Source organism: Salvelinus namaycush, chromosome 3 (genome assembly GCF_016432855.1).
Source record: "Salvelinus namaycush isolate Seneca chromosome 3, SaNama_1.0, whole genome shotgun sequence".
Taxonomy (NCBI): domain Eukaryota; kingdom Metazoa; phylum Chordata; class Actinopteri; order Salmoniformes; family Salmonidae; genus Salvelinus; species Salvelinus namaycush.
Genome location: NC_052309.1, coordinates 73,137,684 through 73,155,905, shown reverse-complemented (window position 1 = coordinate 73,155,905; position 18,222 = coordinate 73,137,684). Strand labels below are relative to the sequence as shown.

At 42.5% G+C, this 18,222-nt stretch overlaps 1 protein-coding gene across 1 annotated transcript in view; it reads right to left on the bottom strand.

Moving 5' to 3' along the window:
* LOC120037573 (histone deacetylase 5-like) overlaps positions 1-18,222 on the bottom strand; it is a 93,963-nt gene that overhangs the window by 36,428 nt on the left and 39,313 nt on the right. The window contains exons 3-6 of the mRNA XM_038983583.1: positions 1,935-2,221; positions 1,624-1,768; positions 1,292-1,400; positions 839-972 (exon numbers count right to left, since the gene is read on the bottom strand). Of these exons, the coding sequence (XP_038839511.1) occupies positions 839-972; positions 1,292-1,400; positions 1,624-1,768; positions 1,935-2,189 (643 nt within the window). The 5' untranslated portion in view covers positions 2,190-2,221. The remainder of the gene's footprint in view (positions 1-838; positions 973-1,291; positions 1,401-1,623; positions 1,769-1,934; positions 2,222-18,222) is intronic.

Here is an 18,222-nt window from a genome sequence, read left to right as displayed (position 1 = left end):
GCCCATTGTTGATGCAATGAACGACAGACCAAATTAGACTAATGGAAGTAAATAAAACAGAGGGATTGGACCCCAGGAAGAATACCTGCTGCTTTGGCAAAAGCTAATGGGGATCCAAATGAACCCATATGGAGGGAGGGGGAAAAAATAGGAATTGGGGTAATTAAGCAAAAGCCCCAGGTTTCATTTAATTAGCCTCCAATATCGGTGCTTTCCACTGGACGCCATACACTCACTCCCCCCACATATGTAGACCAGCCAAGACCTTCAGCCCTGATAACATCATGGGCTTTAGTGTGGCTTTCATTTGATTAGAAATCAAAATGTTTGGGGTGAGGACGATCAGAGAGACTTAAGGTAAAATGCGCACGCACACACTCACAGTTATACCTTTCAGTCATAATTCCCAGTAAGCACAAGCTAACAAGTCTATGGAAACAATACCAAACAACAAGCAATATACTGTAATTACATCTAGATGCATGGGATCCTTCAGGAAATAGACACAGCAAGCATATATTTAAGCATGTGTTATGGGTCAGTTTCTCAGACCCAGATTAAGTTTACTGCTGGACTAAAACACGTTCATTGGAAAGTCTCCAATCTCCATTTAGTGAACCACCCCAAGCCATCGGCTTGTCTGTGGGTGGGCTTAATTATCTACATGAGTGAGTGTGTATGTATGTAGCTATTGCCCACCAGTCTTCACCAACACTGCTGCCGTGGTGACTCATACCAGAAAAGGAGAAACACTAAATGTACACACACACACACACACGGGTAGGTGCCTCAAAGTAATGCAGACATGCAACCACATACACACAGTGCATCCACTCACCAGTCTTCCGGAGAGGGAAATCGTCCCTGCCCTCGTAGGACCCCAGTAGCGGGGGCAGTTTGTAGGAGGGCGGCGTTCCCGGACTGTTACTCTGAGGGGGGGAGTTGGGGTCCAGAGAGGTGTGGTGGGCTCCCCTGATGAAGCCATAACAACAGGTCAGATACCAGAATCAGTTGATACTACTTGTGATGTAGACAAGACATTCGCTGACTAGATTATCTAGTCTCTTTATCCATTTGGCATGACCCTGAGGAAGGTAAACAAGACATACCACTCTCTGGAGTTCCAAGTATTTTTAACAGTTCACTCCAGGTCAATGCATCAGTGTAGGAGCTCTAAGAGTCCTAGCTAAGGTATAGCCCTTCCTCCATATTCATTAACCATTAACTTCCATGGCTCTTGGCCAGTCTGCCAGCCTCAGAACTCAAATTAGATGTTGATGGTTAGGCTCACCAGCATTTCTGGGGGAAGGAATGGTTTAGTCCGCCAGGTGTGCCAGGCTCTTTTTTGCTCAGAAGGAACTCCTGGAGCTTCAGCTTCACCTCCGTACTGGCAATGGCACCTTCCGGAACAAACCATCACAACACAAAGTTATTATAACTCTAACAAAGACCAACAGCTATGGAGTAGGAGGATCTAAACTCGAGCAATAACAGCAGCACTGTATCACTCTAAGTAAAAGCGTGATTGAAATATACAGTAGATATGTCATCTGTAGTTACTTCCTGAAAGCTCCTCATACACCAGATATATACTGCTCAGTGTGTGACCTCTGTACTACTCACTCTCTTTGCCCTTCTCCTTGTTGCGTAGCATGAGGAGCTGCTGCTCCAGCCTCTGTTTCTCCAGCTCCTCATGCCTCTGTTGCTCCAGCTTCCTCTTCTGCTCCAGCTCCTGCTGCCGCTTGGCCGCCAGGATCTCCTGCTGCTGCTGCAGGGACGCCAGGGGGAACGAAAGCCAGAGAGGGGGGGGATGTCAAATGAAGCTCAAACTGACTCCCTGAAACTGACCGGTCCAGTGGCGTGTGGCTAAAGACGTTTCTAACCCCACCTCTTGCCCCCCACCCACCAGCCTTCCTAAAGCGTATCCCCGTTACCTTCAGGTGCTCCTGCAGCTGAACCTCATGCTGGCGTGTCAGCACCTCATGCTGCTTCTGGAACTCAGCGAAGAGAAGCTGTTTCTGAAGCTCCTGCTGCTGCTTGAGGAGGAGCAGTTCATGCTGCAGTTGCTGCTCCCTGATGGCAGGGTCCACCCCTCCACCCAGGGGTCCCAGCCTAGGATCTGTCCTCAGGTCCACGGGACCGCCGCCACCTCCAACACCCTGCTCACTGCCGCCCACAGGGCTCTGCATCCCCGAGGGGAGAGTTGTCTTCACCTCCACAGCTAGATGGAGGAAGGGGTGGAGAGCAGAGAGAGTGGGAAGGAGACAGATAGAAGGAAATTAAGAGTAAAGGAGGGCAAAAAGAGAGAAGCGAGGGAGACAGAAGGAAAAGGAGGGGAGCAGACAAATAAAATAGTTTGTTAAATGGTGGTCAAATAAAGACAAAGTACAACAGTTTAATATAGGCTTTTTTCCCCCAATCAGAAACCAAACATCTTCATCAGATACTGCTGAAATGGTGAGGTTAAAGTTCAAGGGCTGAGAAGTAATTCCCTTTGATAGTCAAACTAAGCTAAATGTCATTTCTAACATAATAGATATGTATTTTAGCCATGCGGCTTGGCACAGATCTACTGTATCTCACTGAGTGAAGTCAACAAGGGCACACTGAGTAGGTTATAGAGACATTCATTGCAGTGACAACCAGTTTCTATAAGGACAAATATGTCCCATCTAATAGAGTGGCCTTGGCAACTGACCCGGTCCATCTTTCAGTGTATTACTGCTTTCAGAAAATCAGACCAGGAGTTCAATAATGTTTGGCATGCTAGCTCTCTCTGGGGCCGTTGCATAACTCCACCGTGATGACAGAGTTCAGTGGAGTTGGACACACAACTGTCGTACAGTACACACATCAGGAGGAATAAAGTTTGGGGCCTGTTCTTCTCTCTGCTGGCAAAAGTATGAAGGGTGCATGTTGTATTAAGAACACTTAGGAGAGTGTTTAAGTGTACAATTTTAAAAGTATGATTCCACAGAAGTGTGTGAGTGCTTATGTGGTTACTGAACAATTCATCACAGTATGTACGTTTATACAGTACATACTTCAATGACTGAAGGAGCATCTTGGAGTGTTTCCGTGCGACTGTTAAAGTGTTACCCACAGAGTCATCACGTCATCAGCTGATGAATCAATCATGGTTTACTAGTTATTAATTTTGTATGGCGCATGTTATCGCCATGGATTACAAGGAATCCATCCGTCTGTATCACGCTAGGTAACTCTATACTAGTGTGTCGGTGTATGCATTTTGCTCAATAGGAGACAGCATTGAACGGTAGGGATGGGAGCGGACCTTGCTAAAAATAGCCAGGGCGACAATCGATACAAAAGAGGGCACACCATTACATAACCTGGGAGGACCACAGTAGGCAGGGCCGGGACGAGGGCAGAGCCAAGACCGGGACGAGGGCAGAGCCAAGAACGGGACGAGGGCAGAGCCAAGAACGGGACGAGGGCAGAGCCAAGACCGGGACGAGGGCAGAGCCAAGACCGGGACGAGGGCAGAGCCAAGACCGGGACGAGGGCAGAGGCAAGACCGGGACGAGGGCAGAGGCAAGACCGGGACGAGGGCAGAGCCAAGACCGGGACGAGGGCAGAGCCAAGACCGGGACGAGGGCAGAGCCAAGACCGGGACGAGGGCAGAGCCAAGACCGGGACGAGGGCAGAGGCAAGACCGGGACGAGGGCAGAGGCAAGACCGGGACGAGGGCAGAGGCAAGACCGGGACGAGGGCAGAGGCAAGACCGGGACGAGGGCAGAGGCAAGACCGGGACGAGGGCAGAGGCAAGACCGGGACGAGGGCAGAGGCAAGACCGGGACGAGGGCAGAGGCAAGAACGGGACGAGGGCAGAGCCAAGAACGGGACGAGGGCAGAGCCAGGGCACTCTACGACACTCCGGGAGCTTGGTCTCTGATACAATAAGCACAGAGCTGGCAACAACGCACAGCATCCCAAAGCCGCAAAGCCACTGGCAAGCGCTGCTGCCAAACAGTCAAGCAAGCACAGCCCCCTGGCAAGGGCCACTCTACGGTTTTCGACCTTCCCTTAAATCGGCAGGGAAATCAGGGATTGGAAGGAGCTATTGGGCTATTGTGTGCCCAAAGTTGGCTTCCAATGCACCTGACAGTTTCCACCATCCATTTGTTTCACCTTTCATTAACCCTCATTTCAATGGCCACAAGGCTTGACATTGGTGCAGGGTCAGAACTGAGTTGGACAAGACGCTGTAAGGTTTAACATCTCAAACAAATGCAGAAAAAAAAACAATGGAAGAGATTAGTGGGCAGCCAGAGAAGCACTCAGTCTGCAACAATGGTCAAGGGTAAAGAGGATGACTGCCGCCCATGCATTGGTGGATGTAGAGTATTTGATCCCAGCTGCAGGCTAGGACCTAATGAGAAGGCACCGATTCCGTGTCACAGATGGTTAAGTCACTCAGTGACCAGATAATGAGAGAGAAGAGATAGGCTAACTCCTGTGGAAAAAATAAAATGGGAGACTGAGGGAGCAGCTAGCACTAGCTGAAAAGCACAAGCACTGCTTCGTGAGTTTGATTCTGAATGCAACGGCATCTATGAGTGGACCTCTAAACCCGGAGAACTAAACCAGTTATTTTTCAAAGTTGCATGTCGTTAAAGATATATATAAAATATATTTTTTTTTAAAAATTAAAAAGTAATCTATGGTCAGATAAGGCTGGGAATTGCCAGGGACATTCACAACACTTAGGTGCCGATATGTATTGTGATTCTCACGATATAGATATATATGATACTGTGATTTTATTGCGATTTGACGTTCCAAACATAATGCTCACTCATGGTTTAATCTTAGATTAGACCTAATCTAGAGTTTGTAACTAGGTTTATAATTAAGCAGATGTTTTACACCATTTACTTTTTAAAGACTAAATTAGTAAATCACTAAACTACAGGTGTGTTCATAAATTCAATCTGGAGTGCCAGAGTATGCACTCTGGGCAATCATAAATTCAGAGCGTTTCACTCTCGGAGCATCCAGAGTGCACACTGGACACTCTGGCCGAGGAGTAGGGTTGATCCAAGCGTTCTGACCTCACAACGGCACTCAAGCACCCAAGCTAACTGGCTAATGTTGGCTAGCTTGCTAGCTACTTCCAGACAAATGCAAGAACACCTCTGACCATTTTACTCGCCCTAGCAGAGCTGGTTAGGCTGTTTTCATGTTATCTAAAGCGTTGGTGACTCTGTGCTGCTGACAACAATTTAATTATGCTTTTTCCCCACGTCTACAGACAGGCTATATTCAACGGGTGTTGAGTCTGTAAATTCATCAGTTATTCTGTGCTCTGGCACACTCAGACAAGTGCTCTGCTTCCGCAGGGCAGCTCTCTACTCTAATATTTTTACCAATGACCTGCCACTGGCATTAAACAAAGCATGTGTGTCCATGTATGCTGATGATGAGTCAACCATATACGCATCAGCAACCACAGCTAATGAAGTCACTGAAACATTTGCAGTCTGAGTTGCAGTCTGTTTTGGAATGGGTGGCCAGTAATAAACTGGTCCTGAACATCTCTAAAACTAGGAGGATTATATTTGGTACAAATCATTCCTTAAGTGCTAGACCTCAGCTGAATCTGGTAATGAATGATGTGGCTGTTGAACAAGTTGAAGAGGCTAAATTACTTTGCGTTACCTTAGATTGTAAACTGTCATGGTCAAAACATATACATTCAATGGTTGCAAAGATGGGGAGAGGTCTAGCCCGTAATAAAGAGATGCTCTGCTTTTTTGACACCACACTCCAAAAAGCAAGTTCTGCAGGTTCTAGTTTTGTCTAATCTTAATTATTGTCCAGTCGTGTGGTCCAGTGCTGCAAGGAAAGATCTAGTTAAGCTGCAGCTGGCCCACATTTTTGCTCTTAATTGTAATCAGAGGGCTGATAAATACTATGCATGTCAGTCTCTCTTGGCTAAGAGTTGAGACTGACCGCATAACTTCTTTTTATAAGAAACATTAATGTGTTGAAAATCCCAAATTGTTTGCATAGTCAACTTACAAAGCTCTGACACACACACACTTATCCCACCAGACATCTTTTCATAGTCCCCAAATCCAGAACAAATTCAAGAAAACATACAGTATTATATAGAGCCCTTACATTGCATGGAACTTCCATCTCATATTGCTCAAATAAACGGCAAACCTCGTTTCAAAAAACAGAAAGCAACACCTCCCGGCACAACACCTCACCCATATTTGACCTAGCTAGTTTGTGTGTATGCATTGATATGTAGGCTACGTGTGCCTTTTTAAAAATGTATGTAGTTCTGTCCTTGAGCTGTTCTTGTCTAATGATGTTCTGCATTATGTCATTCTGTATTATGTTTCATGTTTTGTGTGGACCACAGGAAGAGTAGCTGCTGCTTTTGCAACAGCTAAATGGGGATCCTAATAAAATACCAAAAAAGATACCAGATAGCCTGAGTGAATTTGCGAATGTACCCTATGACCAGTGACACGTGTCATAATGGATTTACCATAGCAATATGTTCAAATTCTATTTCTACAAAAACAAACCAGCACTGGTCATTGCTAGTTTGTTAGCTAGCAAGCAAAGTGAATTTTCACTTCAGGCTAATGATTAAATACATTTTTAACATTTACATTTGACACTTTAGTCATTTAGGTGACGTTCTTATCCAGAGCGACTTACAGAAGTGTGTGTTTTAAGTGCCTTGCTCATGGGCACAGACAGATTTTTCATCTAGTCGACTCGGGTTACTGGCCCAATGCTCATAACAGCTAGACTACCTGCCACAGTCAGAGTGAGCCAGCTAGTTAAGTTATACAAACATGATATAAAATGTATCACACTGAAAATAAAGCACATACACTGGCATTTGATTAACTTAACCTTCTCCTGTGGTAGTTTTGATTGAACTTTTTTAAACTCCTTAAACTAAGTTTAACATTTATTTTAAAACAATGGAGCAACATTAAATTTGATCTTGTTTTAAAGTCCAAATTAAACTTAGTTTAGAAGGATTAAATGTAACTATGATTAATTTAAAACTAGGTTGAAAAACTTTACAAGATTAAATGAATGATTTAAGCCAGTTTAAGAGTTAATCCATGTTGGTGCAGCCCACCCTATACAACTGCTGCAGATAGAAGAGAGCATGAGTAAACTAATTTTGATCAGTCAGTGCTGAAAACATGTTAGATCACTATTTAAGATGGAAAACAAGCTATAGGATAAAAAAATACCTGCATTTTGGCACATGTAGAAATATTGATATAATATATTGTCCAAAAATAATATTGCGATATGTAACTAACACTACCCTCCCCCCCACCATCACTACCCTCCCCCCCACCATCACCACCATCACCATCATCTCAGGTGAATGTGTTTTTTGGTCTTTGCCAAGGGCAGCTGCAACAGCATGCTTTGAAACTCAGCTACATTTCAGCCAATTTTTCTGTATCAATGTAAGTAAGCCTGCCCCGGAACTGAACCTTCCCCATTGTCCTTCATTCCTCCTCGTCTCCCTTTTTTCCTCTCTATCACCACCTCCACCCCCTTTCCTCTTGCTCTCCCCCAGGTGATTGCTGAGTAGGGTAGCTATGCCAGGCTGGATGATAAATGAGTAGGTATAACTGTGCTTCAGAGGGAGGCCTTTGTCAAAATGCATAAACGAATGATTTCGGGTGCGAAACAAATACTTAAATCTGTGTTTTTTTTGGTTCTGCAAGCAATTCAGTCCTAAGTCAGCAACTACCCATAAAGATTGTAAAAATGCTAATGCAGGGAAAATAAAATGGATATCGATAACGGTAAAGTGGAATAACAGTTGTAAATCACAATAGCAGCTTGCCTCTAGTACTTAAGGCCACATAGAGGCTTAGGGGTTGGGGGATTAGGCCTCCGAGGTAGACCAGAGAATAGCATACTTGCAACTTAATATTTGGTATACTCAGTGTACATTCACATTGTATGTCACAGCATTAGGAAGGATTTTCACCTTAGAGCTTGCTGATTGGAGCGTGCAGAGTTAACCAACAGGGTAATGATCCAATAGCTCTGTTGGAGGTCTGGCGGAAGCTTTCGGCTTACTCCAAATAAGATTACTATCCTTTATCAGTCGGCTTCTAAATTTAACCTTCCAGACAATTGTGTCGGCCATTTGACATCATTTCGTCCCTTTCTTAAGTCGCCAGGAAGACTTTGGATGTTGGGTGCCAGCCAACCAAATGAGCTTAACATAGATCACCCAAAACACCTCAGTCAAAGAGAATATGGGGGAGAAGGCATTGAATGAATGAGCCAAAGGGAGCGTGCCTATTGCGATGTACCAGGTATTACAAATGATAGTCACGAGGCCTTCCGTTCAAAAAACTACTTACAAATCTGAATGTCAATAATGACTTGTAAAAGCCATCAATGGTGCTCAATCAATCAACGCTCTCGTTGGTTGGCCCTCGCTTCATACTCGTCGCCAAACCCACTGGCTACAGGTTATCTACAAGTCTTTGCTAGGTAAAGCCCCGCCTTATCTCAGCTCACTGGTCACCATAGCAGCACCCACTCGTAGCACGCGCTCCAGCAGGTATATCTCACTGGTCACCCCCAAAGCCAATTCCTCCTTTGGTCGCCTTTCCTTCCAGTTCTCTGCTGCCAATGACTGGAACGAACTGCAAAAATCACTGAAGCTGGAGACTCATATCCTCCTCACTAACTTTAAGCATCAGCTGTCAGAGCAGCTCACTGCACATAGATGGGTTGTTTACAGATGGGCTATCTACCTCATCCCCATACTGTATTTATTTATCTTGCTCCTTTGCACCCCAGTATCTCTACTTGCACATCTACCATTCCAGTGTTTAATTGCTATATTGTAATTACTTCACCACCATGGCCTATTTATTGCCTTAACTCCCTAAACTTACCTCATTTGCACTCACTGTAAATATACTTTTTGTTTTCGGTTTTTCTACTGTATTATTGACTGCATGTTTTGTTTATTCCATGTGTAACTCTGTTGTTGTATGTGTCGAATTGCTACGCTTCATCTTGGCCAGGTCGCAGTTGCAAATGAGAACTTGTTCTCAACTAGCCTACCTGGTTAAATAAAGGTGAAATAAAAAAATAAAAAATTACACCAACATTGGTGTGACATGATTGCGCCACTGACAACAACCAGAGGTATTGGGCTCCTTTGCAGTGTTAAAATCCTCAATGAATTTGTAGACACACAAAATATTTAATAACACTGTCTGGCTGTGAATTGTGCATTCAAAGGAAGAATTTGGTGTTGCCTGCTCCACTCTGTTTCGAGACAGTGAGCAGAGGGAGTCTGAGGAATGATACTTTTGATGATCGGCCCAAATTATCAAACGAGGGAACAGCCGCCAGGAGAACTCACAGGGGAGTTGCATCGGAGGTGGAAGGAACTACCATCAGTCCCATAGCAAATCAGCTATGTGCCAAACAGGTGTGGCTTTAACTCTGCAGCAAGAAAAATACAGCAACACTTTCTATGAGGCGCTGCATGGTTAATTATAGATGAATAATACATTTCTTCCTAGCCCAATTGATTATCGAGGTGATAACATGCTTGAGGCGTTAATTTCTCACCCAAGAACTCCACCACCTTGTCCTAGACAGACGGTTGCTAAACTTCTGGGTTCAACTTTGGTTCAGAAGTCTACTTCAAAAGAAACAAACCAGACAAAAGTGAAGGGAAGTGAAAGATAACAAGAACCAACAGACTATTTTTAGTCAGAAATGGGACGTTAAATGTCACAGTTTGAACAGCCAGAGAAAAAATAAAAATAATATGGCCTCTTTTTAAATGAGGCAAAAAGTTGCTTGTAAAATCCTTGGCACTGTTTTTGTGTTGACAGGAAAAGAGAGGGTGGGAGGGAGGAGGCTAGGGCAGAGAGGAGAGGAGGAACAGCCCAGTCATCTGGGTGAAGCTGTTGGTGGCCCTGTGATTAGTGAGGACTTGGGCCAGCCAGGAGGTGGCTGAGAGGCTGAGTGACATGGAGACAATGCCAAATGTATTTCCAGGTCCCTAAGAACTATATTTGTGGCCATATCCAATTAAACCACAGTGACGAGACACACTGAAATGGATGCAATTTGACTGTCTGCAGACATCACCAATGAAAATGCACACACACTTTAAGGACATGGTCTGTGATTAAGCAATCCATTTATAAATATTACGACAAAAACAACTAATGGCCTTCCTGCAACACCCCCTATCCTGCAACAGTATCCACCAGGAATTGTTTAAGTTATGCTTGTGCTCACCATAATCTAAAAAAAAATAATAATAAAAAAAAAAAATTCCTCTAAAAATTCTATGATCTAACCAGAGACGTATTGTAATTTCTAAGTTAGTTACAACAAAGCTCTATTCTTTGCCACACGAGTTGAAGGGGGTTCACCTAGGGGTCATGATAGGGGCTGTACCAAATGTTTGATGTATTATAATAATTGATTATGCTTATGTTGTATTAGTAGAATGGGAGGGGTTATAAGACCCTGCCCTCCTTACATTTATAGGGTCCTAGACTACAGATTAACAGTATATATTCATTATAGAGGTTTAGCATTGTTCCACAGTTGTTTTCTGGTCTCTTTGCCTCTTATAAAGAGACCCCTCTGAGAAATGTGTGACTGTGAAGACAGAACTCTGCAGGGGAGTGTAAGAGATTAGTTAGACATTCCACTATAAATCAACTTGGACATTTACTGCTAAGCTTTTAGATAGCTATATAAAACAAGAGTTTTAGTGTTGAGTAGGCATGGTTTTGGTCTCATGAGTAAAAGATAATGATGTAGGCATTGACAACACAAGGGCTGGACTTTGGGTTTAATAAAATGGGACCTTTTCTTTGATGCAGAACTTACTCGGAAACATGCGTGATGTTCCTGTTGTCAACTTCTGTCTGCAATTGCATTAATAAAGGTTTTTGAATGGTTTAATTAAAGATAGTCATAATGCTAATTTCACCAATGAGACAATGATTGACAAGGAACAAGGAAACGAACCCCAACAGAGTCCTTAAACAATAATTAAAGAAAGCAAGGAGGATGCACTTGGAGAAACAGATACCCCTGAATTTAAAGTATACAACAACAAAAAAAAATTAGTGTTAGCAACCTGACAAGATGAAAATAGAGGCAAGGGGTGGGGGGGGGGGGTACTTCCTCGTTAAAAATAAACTAAGGTATTGCATAACACTTGTGTGGGGTTTCAAAGCAGAAACAGAGGAAGAGGTGGGAGGGACATTTCTGGACAAGGAAGCCAACTAGGCCTAATCAATGAAAGGGTAGATACCCTGGGGGAGGGCCAGGTAACAGCACTCAAATTTACTCCGATTATATTTCACTCCATAGATTACAGTAACCACCTGGAAAAGAGTCTAAAAATAGCACTCCCCCTGCCTCTCCCCCCGTGATGATGGCTGTTTGCATAAAGGGTATATTATATACACACACGTTAGAGGGAGATGGAGAAAGAGTACGCAGGATTTAGGGCTAGTTCAATGTTTTAACTTGGCTAAAGCCCTGTATCTAGTCTGTGATAAAAATCAAAACATACTGTATTCACTCAGTGTCCCTGCCTTTGCCAACAGGCAACACGAGTAGGCCTGATATTGAAACTATGCTCAACACTCTTACGACTGATGAGAGGCCTTACAGTGCAGTGCAATTTACTGAATAAAAGGGTCTATTTAAATGCTTTATTTTGTGTGCCATCATTGAGGAGAGGAAGACCAGTAGATGGCTGTGCTGGTTTGCCACAGCCTTTATGTACGACAACCAAAGTTTTCCCAAGTAAGACAAAGATCCATCTCCCAAGGGAGTATTATGGCTTACACACTCCACTGCGAGCTTTGTGTCGCCTAATTATGCCAGCCACTCCATCTCTTCAAAGCCGTTAGTTATACGAGACGCTGTCACACAAAGGCATGGATTGTGCCTCCTCTGCCCATTTTTCCTCCAATAACGTGGAGGATGTGAGTCTTCTGGAGAGAGGGCCAGAGGAAATCTTTCTTCCTTATCAAATGATCACATTAATTAGGCCCTAGCCAGACAAGGATGGAGGAGAGGAGAGCTACAAGCCAGGAGAGCATAGCAGGAGAACAATAAGGGTGAAACGAGTTTGACATCCAGGGTGCCCCCCTGTCCCCTGTTCAGTTTGTCAGACTTCTTTGATCCATCCAATCAACGACCAAAGTATCAATGAGATCATTTTGTTGCCGTCATGAATTTTGCAAGCCATTAAATTCAGCCAATAGACGAGCACGCTGCTGCTAAGCGGATGCACCAGCATTTTAGACTCCAGGGGGATCTAGTGGGAACCCCTGCTGTGTTTGACATTGGCAATTTTATTTAACTAGGCAAGTCAGTTAAGAACAAATTCTTATTTACAATGATGACCTACCCCGGCCAAACCCTACCAACGCTGTGCCAATTGTGCACCGCCCTATGGGACTCCCAATCACAGCAGATTGTGATACAACCTGGAACCAGGGTCTGTAGTGGCTTAGACCACTGCGCCACTCAGGAGCCCCAATAAACATGTCAGTAAGTAAAAAGTGTCTTTTGGTCTTCTTGTAAAAGGCTTCAATTAGTTTCAAGTTGTGGCTTGTCATGCAATAAGTACGTACATTTTCAATTGATACTGTATATTTTCCTTCTGAGGAACCCCTTTGTTTTCGCTCTCATCCATCAAAATGGCTGCACCATTGTATAGCCTACATCTGCTTCTGGGCTTCCATCTATCTATAGCTAGAGCCAACGGCACTCTCCCTACACCTGCAACCCTTTCCTCCTTCTCCTCCATTTTCAGAGCACCCCGACCCTCATCTCTCCCTCTTCACTTTCTCGCTCCCAGCAGAGATTAGACACAAGCAGCGACAGAACAAAGTCTGCCTGCGAAAAATGTCGGTTATAAATAACCCTGGATTAATAATGCACTGGGTGGGGGGGGGGGGGGGGGGGGGGGGGAGAAGGGGTAGCACAGTGCGCTTTTAAAAGCGCACGCTTCTATTTGGGGTTTTTCCAAATTTTTGATTGCTGCTCGCTCTGTAGCTTCCAGCTCATCCCTGCTATCTTCGTCTTGGATGCGGATGCTGCAGAGGCAGCTACAAAGGGAATATGGCGTTCCCTTGCAGAGTACAGGCTTTGATCTAGCTATATCTGTATATGTGGAAAACACATTAAAGAGGGACTGCCCCTAAAAATCAACTAATCCCTTTGAAAAGTCAGAAACATTTATTCCAGTGTCAAAATTGACGACAAAGTGTAAATAGGATAACTTGGTCATAAAATCAGTCTTGTTTGAAACCTGAGTGCGTCACAACGAGTAAATGAAGGTTGGGTTTGAATTACAATTGTCAACAGATCATGCCCACTTTTGCCAAGCTCCAAGTACAAAACACCCACCGCCCACTTCTCTTCCCTTCATTGAATGCCGCTCCATTGTTTCATCACCCCCAACACGTTCAAAGGATCACGTGTCCTATATACGGCTAGAACATGCATCCACAGCCAAAGATCTATGGTTTGCATGCCCTGCCGAAGGAACCTAGCTAGTATGTGGAATAGGCGCTTGGAGTTCGTCAGTCCCCAAGTCTGCACCAGTAACGCTAGGTTGATTGGTTATACTCACGATAGAGGTCGACCGATTATGATTTTTCAACGCCGATACCGATTATTGGAGGACAAAAAAAACCCGATACCGATAAAATCGGCCGATTTTTTGTTGTTGTTGTAATAATGACAATTACAACAATACTGAATTAACACGTATTTTAACTTAATATAATACATCAATAAAATCAATTAGGCCTCAAATAAATAATGAAACATGTTCAATTTGGTTTAAATAATGCAAAAACAGTTGGAGAAGAAAGTAAAAGTGCAATATGTGTCATGTAAAAAAAGTTCCTTGCTCAGAACATGAGAACATATGAAAGCTGGTGATTCCTTTTAACATGAGTCTTCAATATTCCCAGGTAATAAGTTTTAGGTTGTTTTATTTGTATTTATTTAACCAGGAAGGGCTCATTGAGATTTAAAATCTCTTTTTCAAGAGCGTCCTGGCCAAGATAGGCAGCACCAAGTCATTACAAAAAATTACAGACAGACAACATGAAAAACTACAAGTAATCTAGTAAAAACCATTGAATTTACAAGAGTATAACAAAATAAAAAACAGCAATTTAAAAACATTGACAGGTCAGGGAATCAGCCTCAAAATCCTTCAGTGATTTAAAAACACCAAATCGGGACAAGTTCTTCTAGTTTAAAATTATTTTGTAAGGTGTTCCAAGATGATGGCGCAGAGTACATAAAAGACCTTTTACCAAATTCAGTTCGGACATTTGGAACAGTTAGCAGGATAAAGTCCAGCGAACGAAGAGAGTACCCACCACATTTCTGAAAAATTAAAAAACAAAAATAAAAAGTTAGTAAACCCAAAATGGCTTTGTAAATAAAAGTATACCAGTGACTGAGCCTACGAGTGACTAGAGAAGGCCAGCCAACCCTGGTATACAAAGTGCAGTGGTGCATAAGGGTTTTGCAGTTTAAAATAAATATCAATGCTCCATGGTAAAGAGTGTCAATTGATCTCAAACACTGAGCGGAAGCATTCATATATAAAATATCCCCAGTCTAGTAAAGGCATAAATGTAGCTGATACTAGCCTCCTTCTGGCTTCAAAAGAAAAAACAGGCCTTATTCCTAAAATAAAATCCCAATTTCAGCTTCAATTTTTTTGTAAGTTGTTGAATATGCAATTTAAAAGAGAGGCTGTCATCAATTAGAATTCCAATATATTTATATGAGGTAACATATATAGGACTATTTCTCTCTATACCATTTGTATTTCATAGACCTTTGACTATTGTATGTTCTCAGAGGCACTATAGCATTGCCAGCCTAATCTCGGGAGTTGATAGGCTTGAAGTCAAACGGAGGAAAGCGTGGTTCGAATGAATGCTTACGAGCCTGCTGCTGCCTACCACCGCTCAGTCAGACTGCTCTATCAAATCATAGACTTAATTATAATATAAACATACAGAAATATGAGCCTTAGGTCATTAATATGGTCAAATCCGAAACTATCATTTCGAAAACAAAACTTTTATTCTTTCAATGAAATACGGAACCGTTACGTATTTTATCAAACGGGTGGCAACCCTAAGTCTAAATATTGCTGTTACATTGCACAATGTTATGTCATAATTATGTAAAATTCTGGAAAATTAATTACGGTCTCTGTTAGGAAGAAATGGTCTTCACACAGTTCGCAACGAGCCAGGCGACCCAAACTGCTGCATATACCCTGACTCTGCTTACACTGAACGCAAGAGAAGTGACAATTTCAGTCACCGCATTGATTATATGCAACGCAGGACAAGCTAGTTAAACTACTAATATCGTCAACCACGTGTAGTTAACTAGTGATTGTGAAGATTTTTTTTTTTTTTTACAAGATAAGTTTAATGCTAGCTAGCAACTTACCATGGCTCCTTGCACTCACGTAACAGGTGGTCAGCCTGCCACGCAGTCTCCTCGTGGACTGCAATATAATCAGCTTCCAAAAATAACAATTACCGATTGCTATGAAAACTTGAAAATCAGCCTTAAATCAGCCATGCCGATTAATCGGTCGACCTCTACCCTTGACATATTCCACATTTTGTTGTGTTACAGCCTGAATTAAAAATGGATGAGAAAAATAATTGAATCCATCTACACACAATATCCCATAACGACTAAGTGAAAACGTGTTTTCAGAAATGTTTGCAAATTTAAATAACTATTCACACTGAGTCAATACATGTTAGAATCCCCTTTAGCAGTGATTACAGCTACGAGTCTTTCTGGGTAAGTCTGTCCATTACTATTCTTTTCTAAATTCTTCAAGTTGTTGATCATTGCTAGACAACCATTTCAAGTCTTGCCATAGATTTTCAAGCAGATTTAAGTCAAAACTGTAACCTGGCCACTCACCGTCTTCTTGGTAAGCAACACCAGTTTAGATTAGTCCTTGTTTCAGGTTATTGTCCTGCTGAAAGGTGAATTCATCTCCCAGTGTCTGGTGGAAAGCAGACAATCAGGTTTCCTTCTAGGATTCTGCTTGTGCTTAGCTCCATTCCTTTTTTATCCTGAAAAACTCCCCAGCCCTTAACGATTACAAGCATACCCATAACATGATGCAGCCACTACTATGCTTGGAAATATGGTGAGTGGTACTCAGTAATGTGTTGTATTGGATTTTGCCCCAAGCATAACACTTTGTTTTCCGGATAAAAAGTGAATTGCTTTGCCACATTTTGTACAGTGTTACTTTAGTGCCTTGTTGCAAACAGGATGCATGTTTTAGAATATTTTTATTCTGTACATGCTTCCTTTTCTCTCTGTCAACTATACGTTAGTATTGTGGCGTAACTACAATTTGATCCATTCTCCGTTTTCTCCTATTACGGCCATTAAAAACTATAGAACTGTTTTAAAAAGTCACCATTGACCTCATGGTGAAATCCCTGAGCGGTTTTGTTCCTCGCCGGCAACTGAGTTAGGAAGAACGCCTGTATCTCTGTAGTGACTGGTGTATTGATATCCATCCAAAGTGTAATTAATAATGTCACCATGCTCAAAGGGATATTCAATGTATGTTTATTTTTATTTTTACCCATCTACCATTACGTGTCCTTTGCGAGGCATTGGAAAACCTCCATGGTTTTTGCGGATTAATCTGTGTTTGAAATTCACTGCTCGACTGAGGGACCTTACAGACAATTGTATGTGTGGGGTACATAGATGAGGTATTCATTGAAAAATCATGTTAAACACAGATTGAGTCCATGCAATTTATGTGACAAATGTTTACTCCTGAACTTATTTAGGCTTGCCATAACAAAGGGGTTTAATACTTATTGACACAAGACATTTCAGCAATTCATTTAATTACATTTTTACAAAACATAATTCCACTTTGACATTATGGGGTATTGTGTGTAGGCCAGTGAAAAAAATTGTATAAAATTGAGAATTTTAATTCAGGCTCTAACACAAAATGTGGAAGAAGTCAAGGGGTGTGAATACTTTCTGAAGGCACAGTATGGGCTCCCGAGTGGCGCAGCAGTCTAAGGCACTGCATCTCAGTGCAAGACGAGCCACTACAGTCCCTGGTTCTAATCCAGGATGTATCACATCCGGCCATGATTGGGAGTCCCATAGGGCGGCGGCCGTCATTGTAAATAAGAATTTGTTCTTAACCGTCTTGCCTAGTTAAATAAAGGGTAAATAAAATTTAAAAAATTACATCTAGGCACCTGATCTGAGCCATAAGGGAGACTAGGCATCTACCACTTTTATATTAGCGAGGGGGGGAGGGGGCAATGTAGCATGTTTTTTGTCCCCCCACTTTAGTTCTGAAATCACCGTCATCCACTAATTAACTTGTCATTTTTCCAGATTAAGTGTTTGAGCTAGTAATGTATCAATATGTATCATCTACAATTTAGCTATGACATACCCAATGAATATATAGCACAATTTTTGATTTCACCTCGTATCGCAAAATCAAATGGTTTTGACCATTTGGAAGTTTAGTGAGCTTCTTTTCGCCTCCTGCTTTGGCAATGCAGTGCACCTCGCAAGTGATTCCTCGTTATGAAATTTCAAGTTCATCCTGTATATCTAAAAACAAAAAGACCATATATACTGATAAAAAAAGAAACGACCAAATCTATTGCTGATGGTGAACCTGAACAAATCGAAATTATATCTATTGTAAGCCCCGTTCAGCAGGTGTACCCAGATGAGTTGTCTCCGGTAGTTTACTTTTATTCCAGTAAAAACACATTTACAACAGTGCATAGATAACAATAACCTAGCAAATTACATAGGCTGTCACTCAACTAATAAAGCTTAATATCACACAAGCCATTTTAGAATATGAATGCTGAAGGTGCTGCACAAGATCAGGAACAGGCTGCCTACCTTGAGTTGGTCAGAGTGCGAAGCTAGGCACAGTGCGCAGTTCCACTAGGCTACTGATATTCCCTTGAAATGATCGACATGCAAAATGACTTGTATATCAATGACTGTCACAGTTACATGCTTAGTTCGACACTGAAGGAGAGGACGCATCAGTCATCACAAAATATTAGGTATTTTATCAAGGTAGAAACAGTA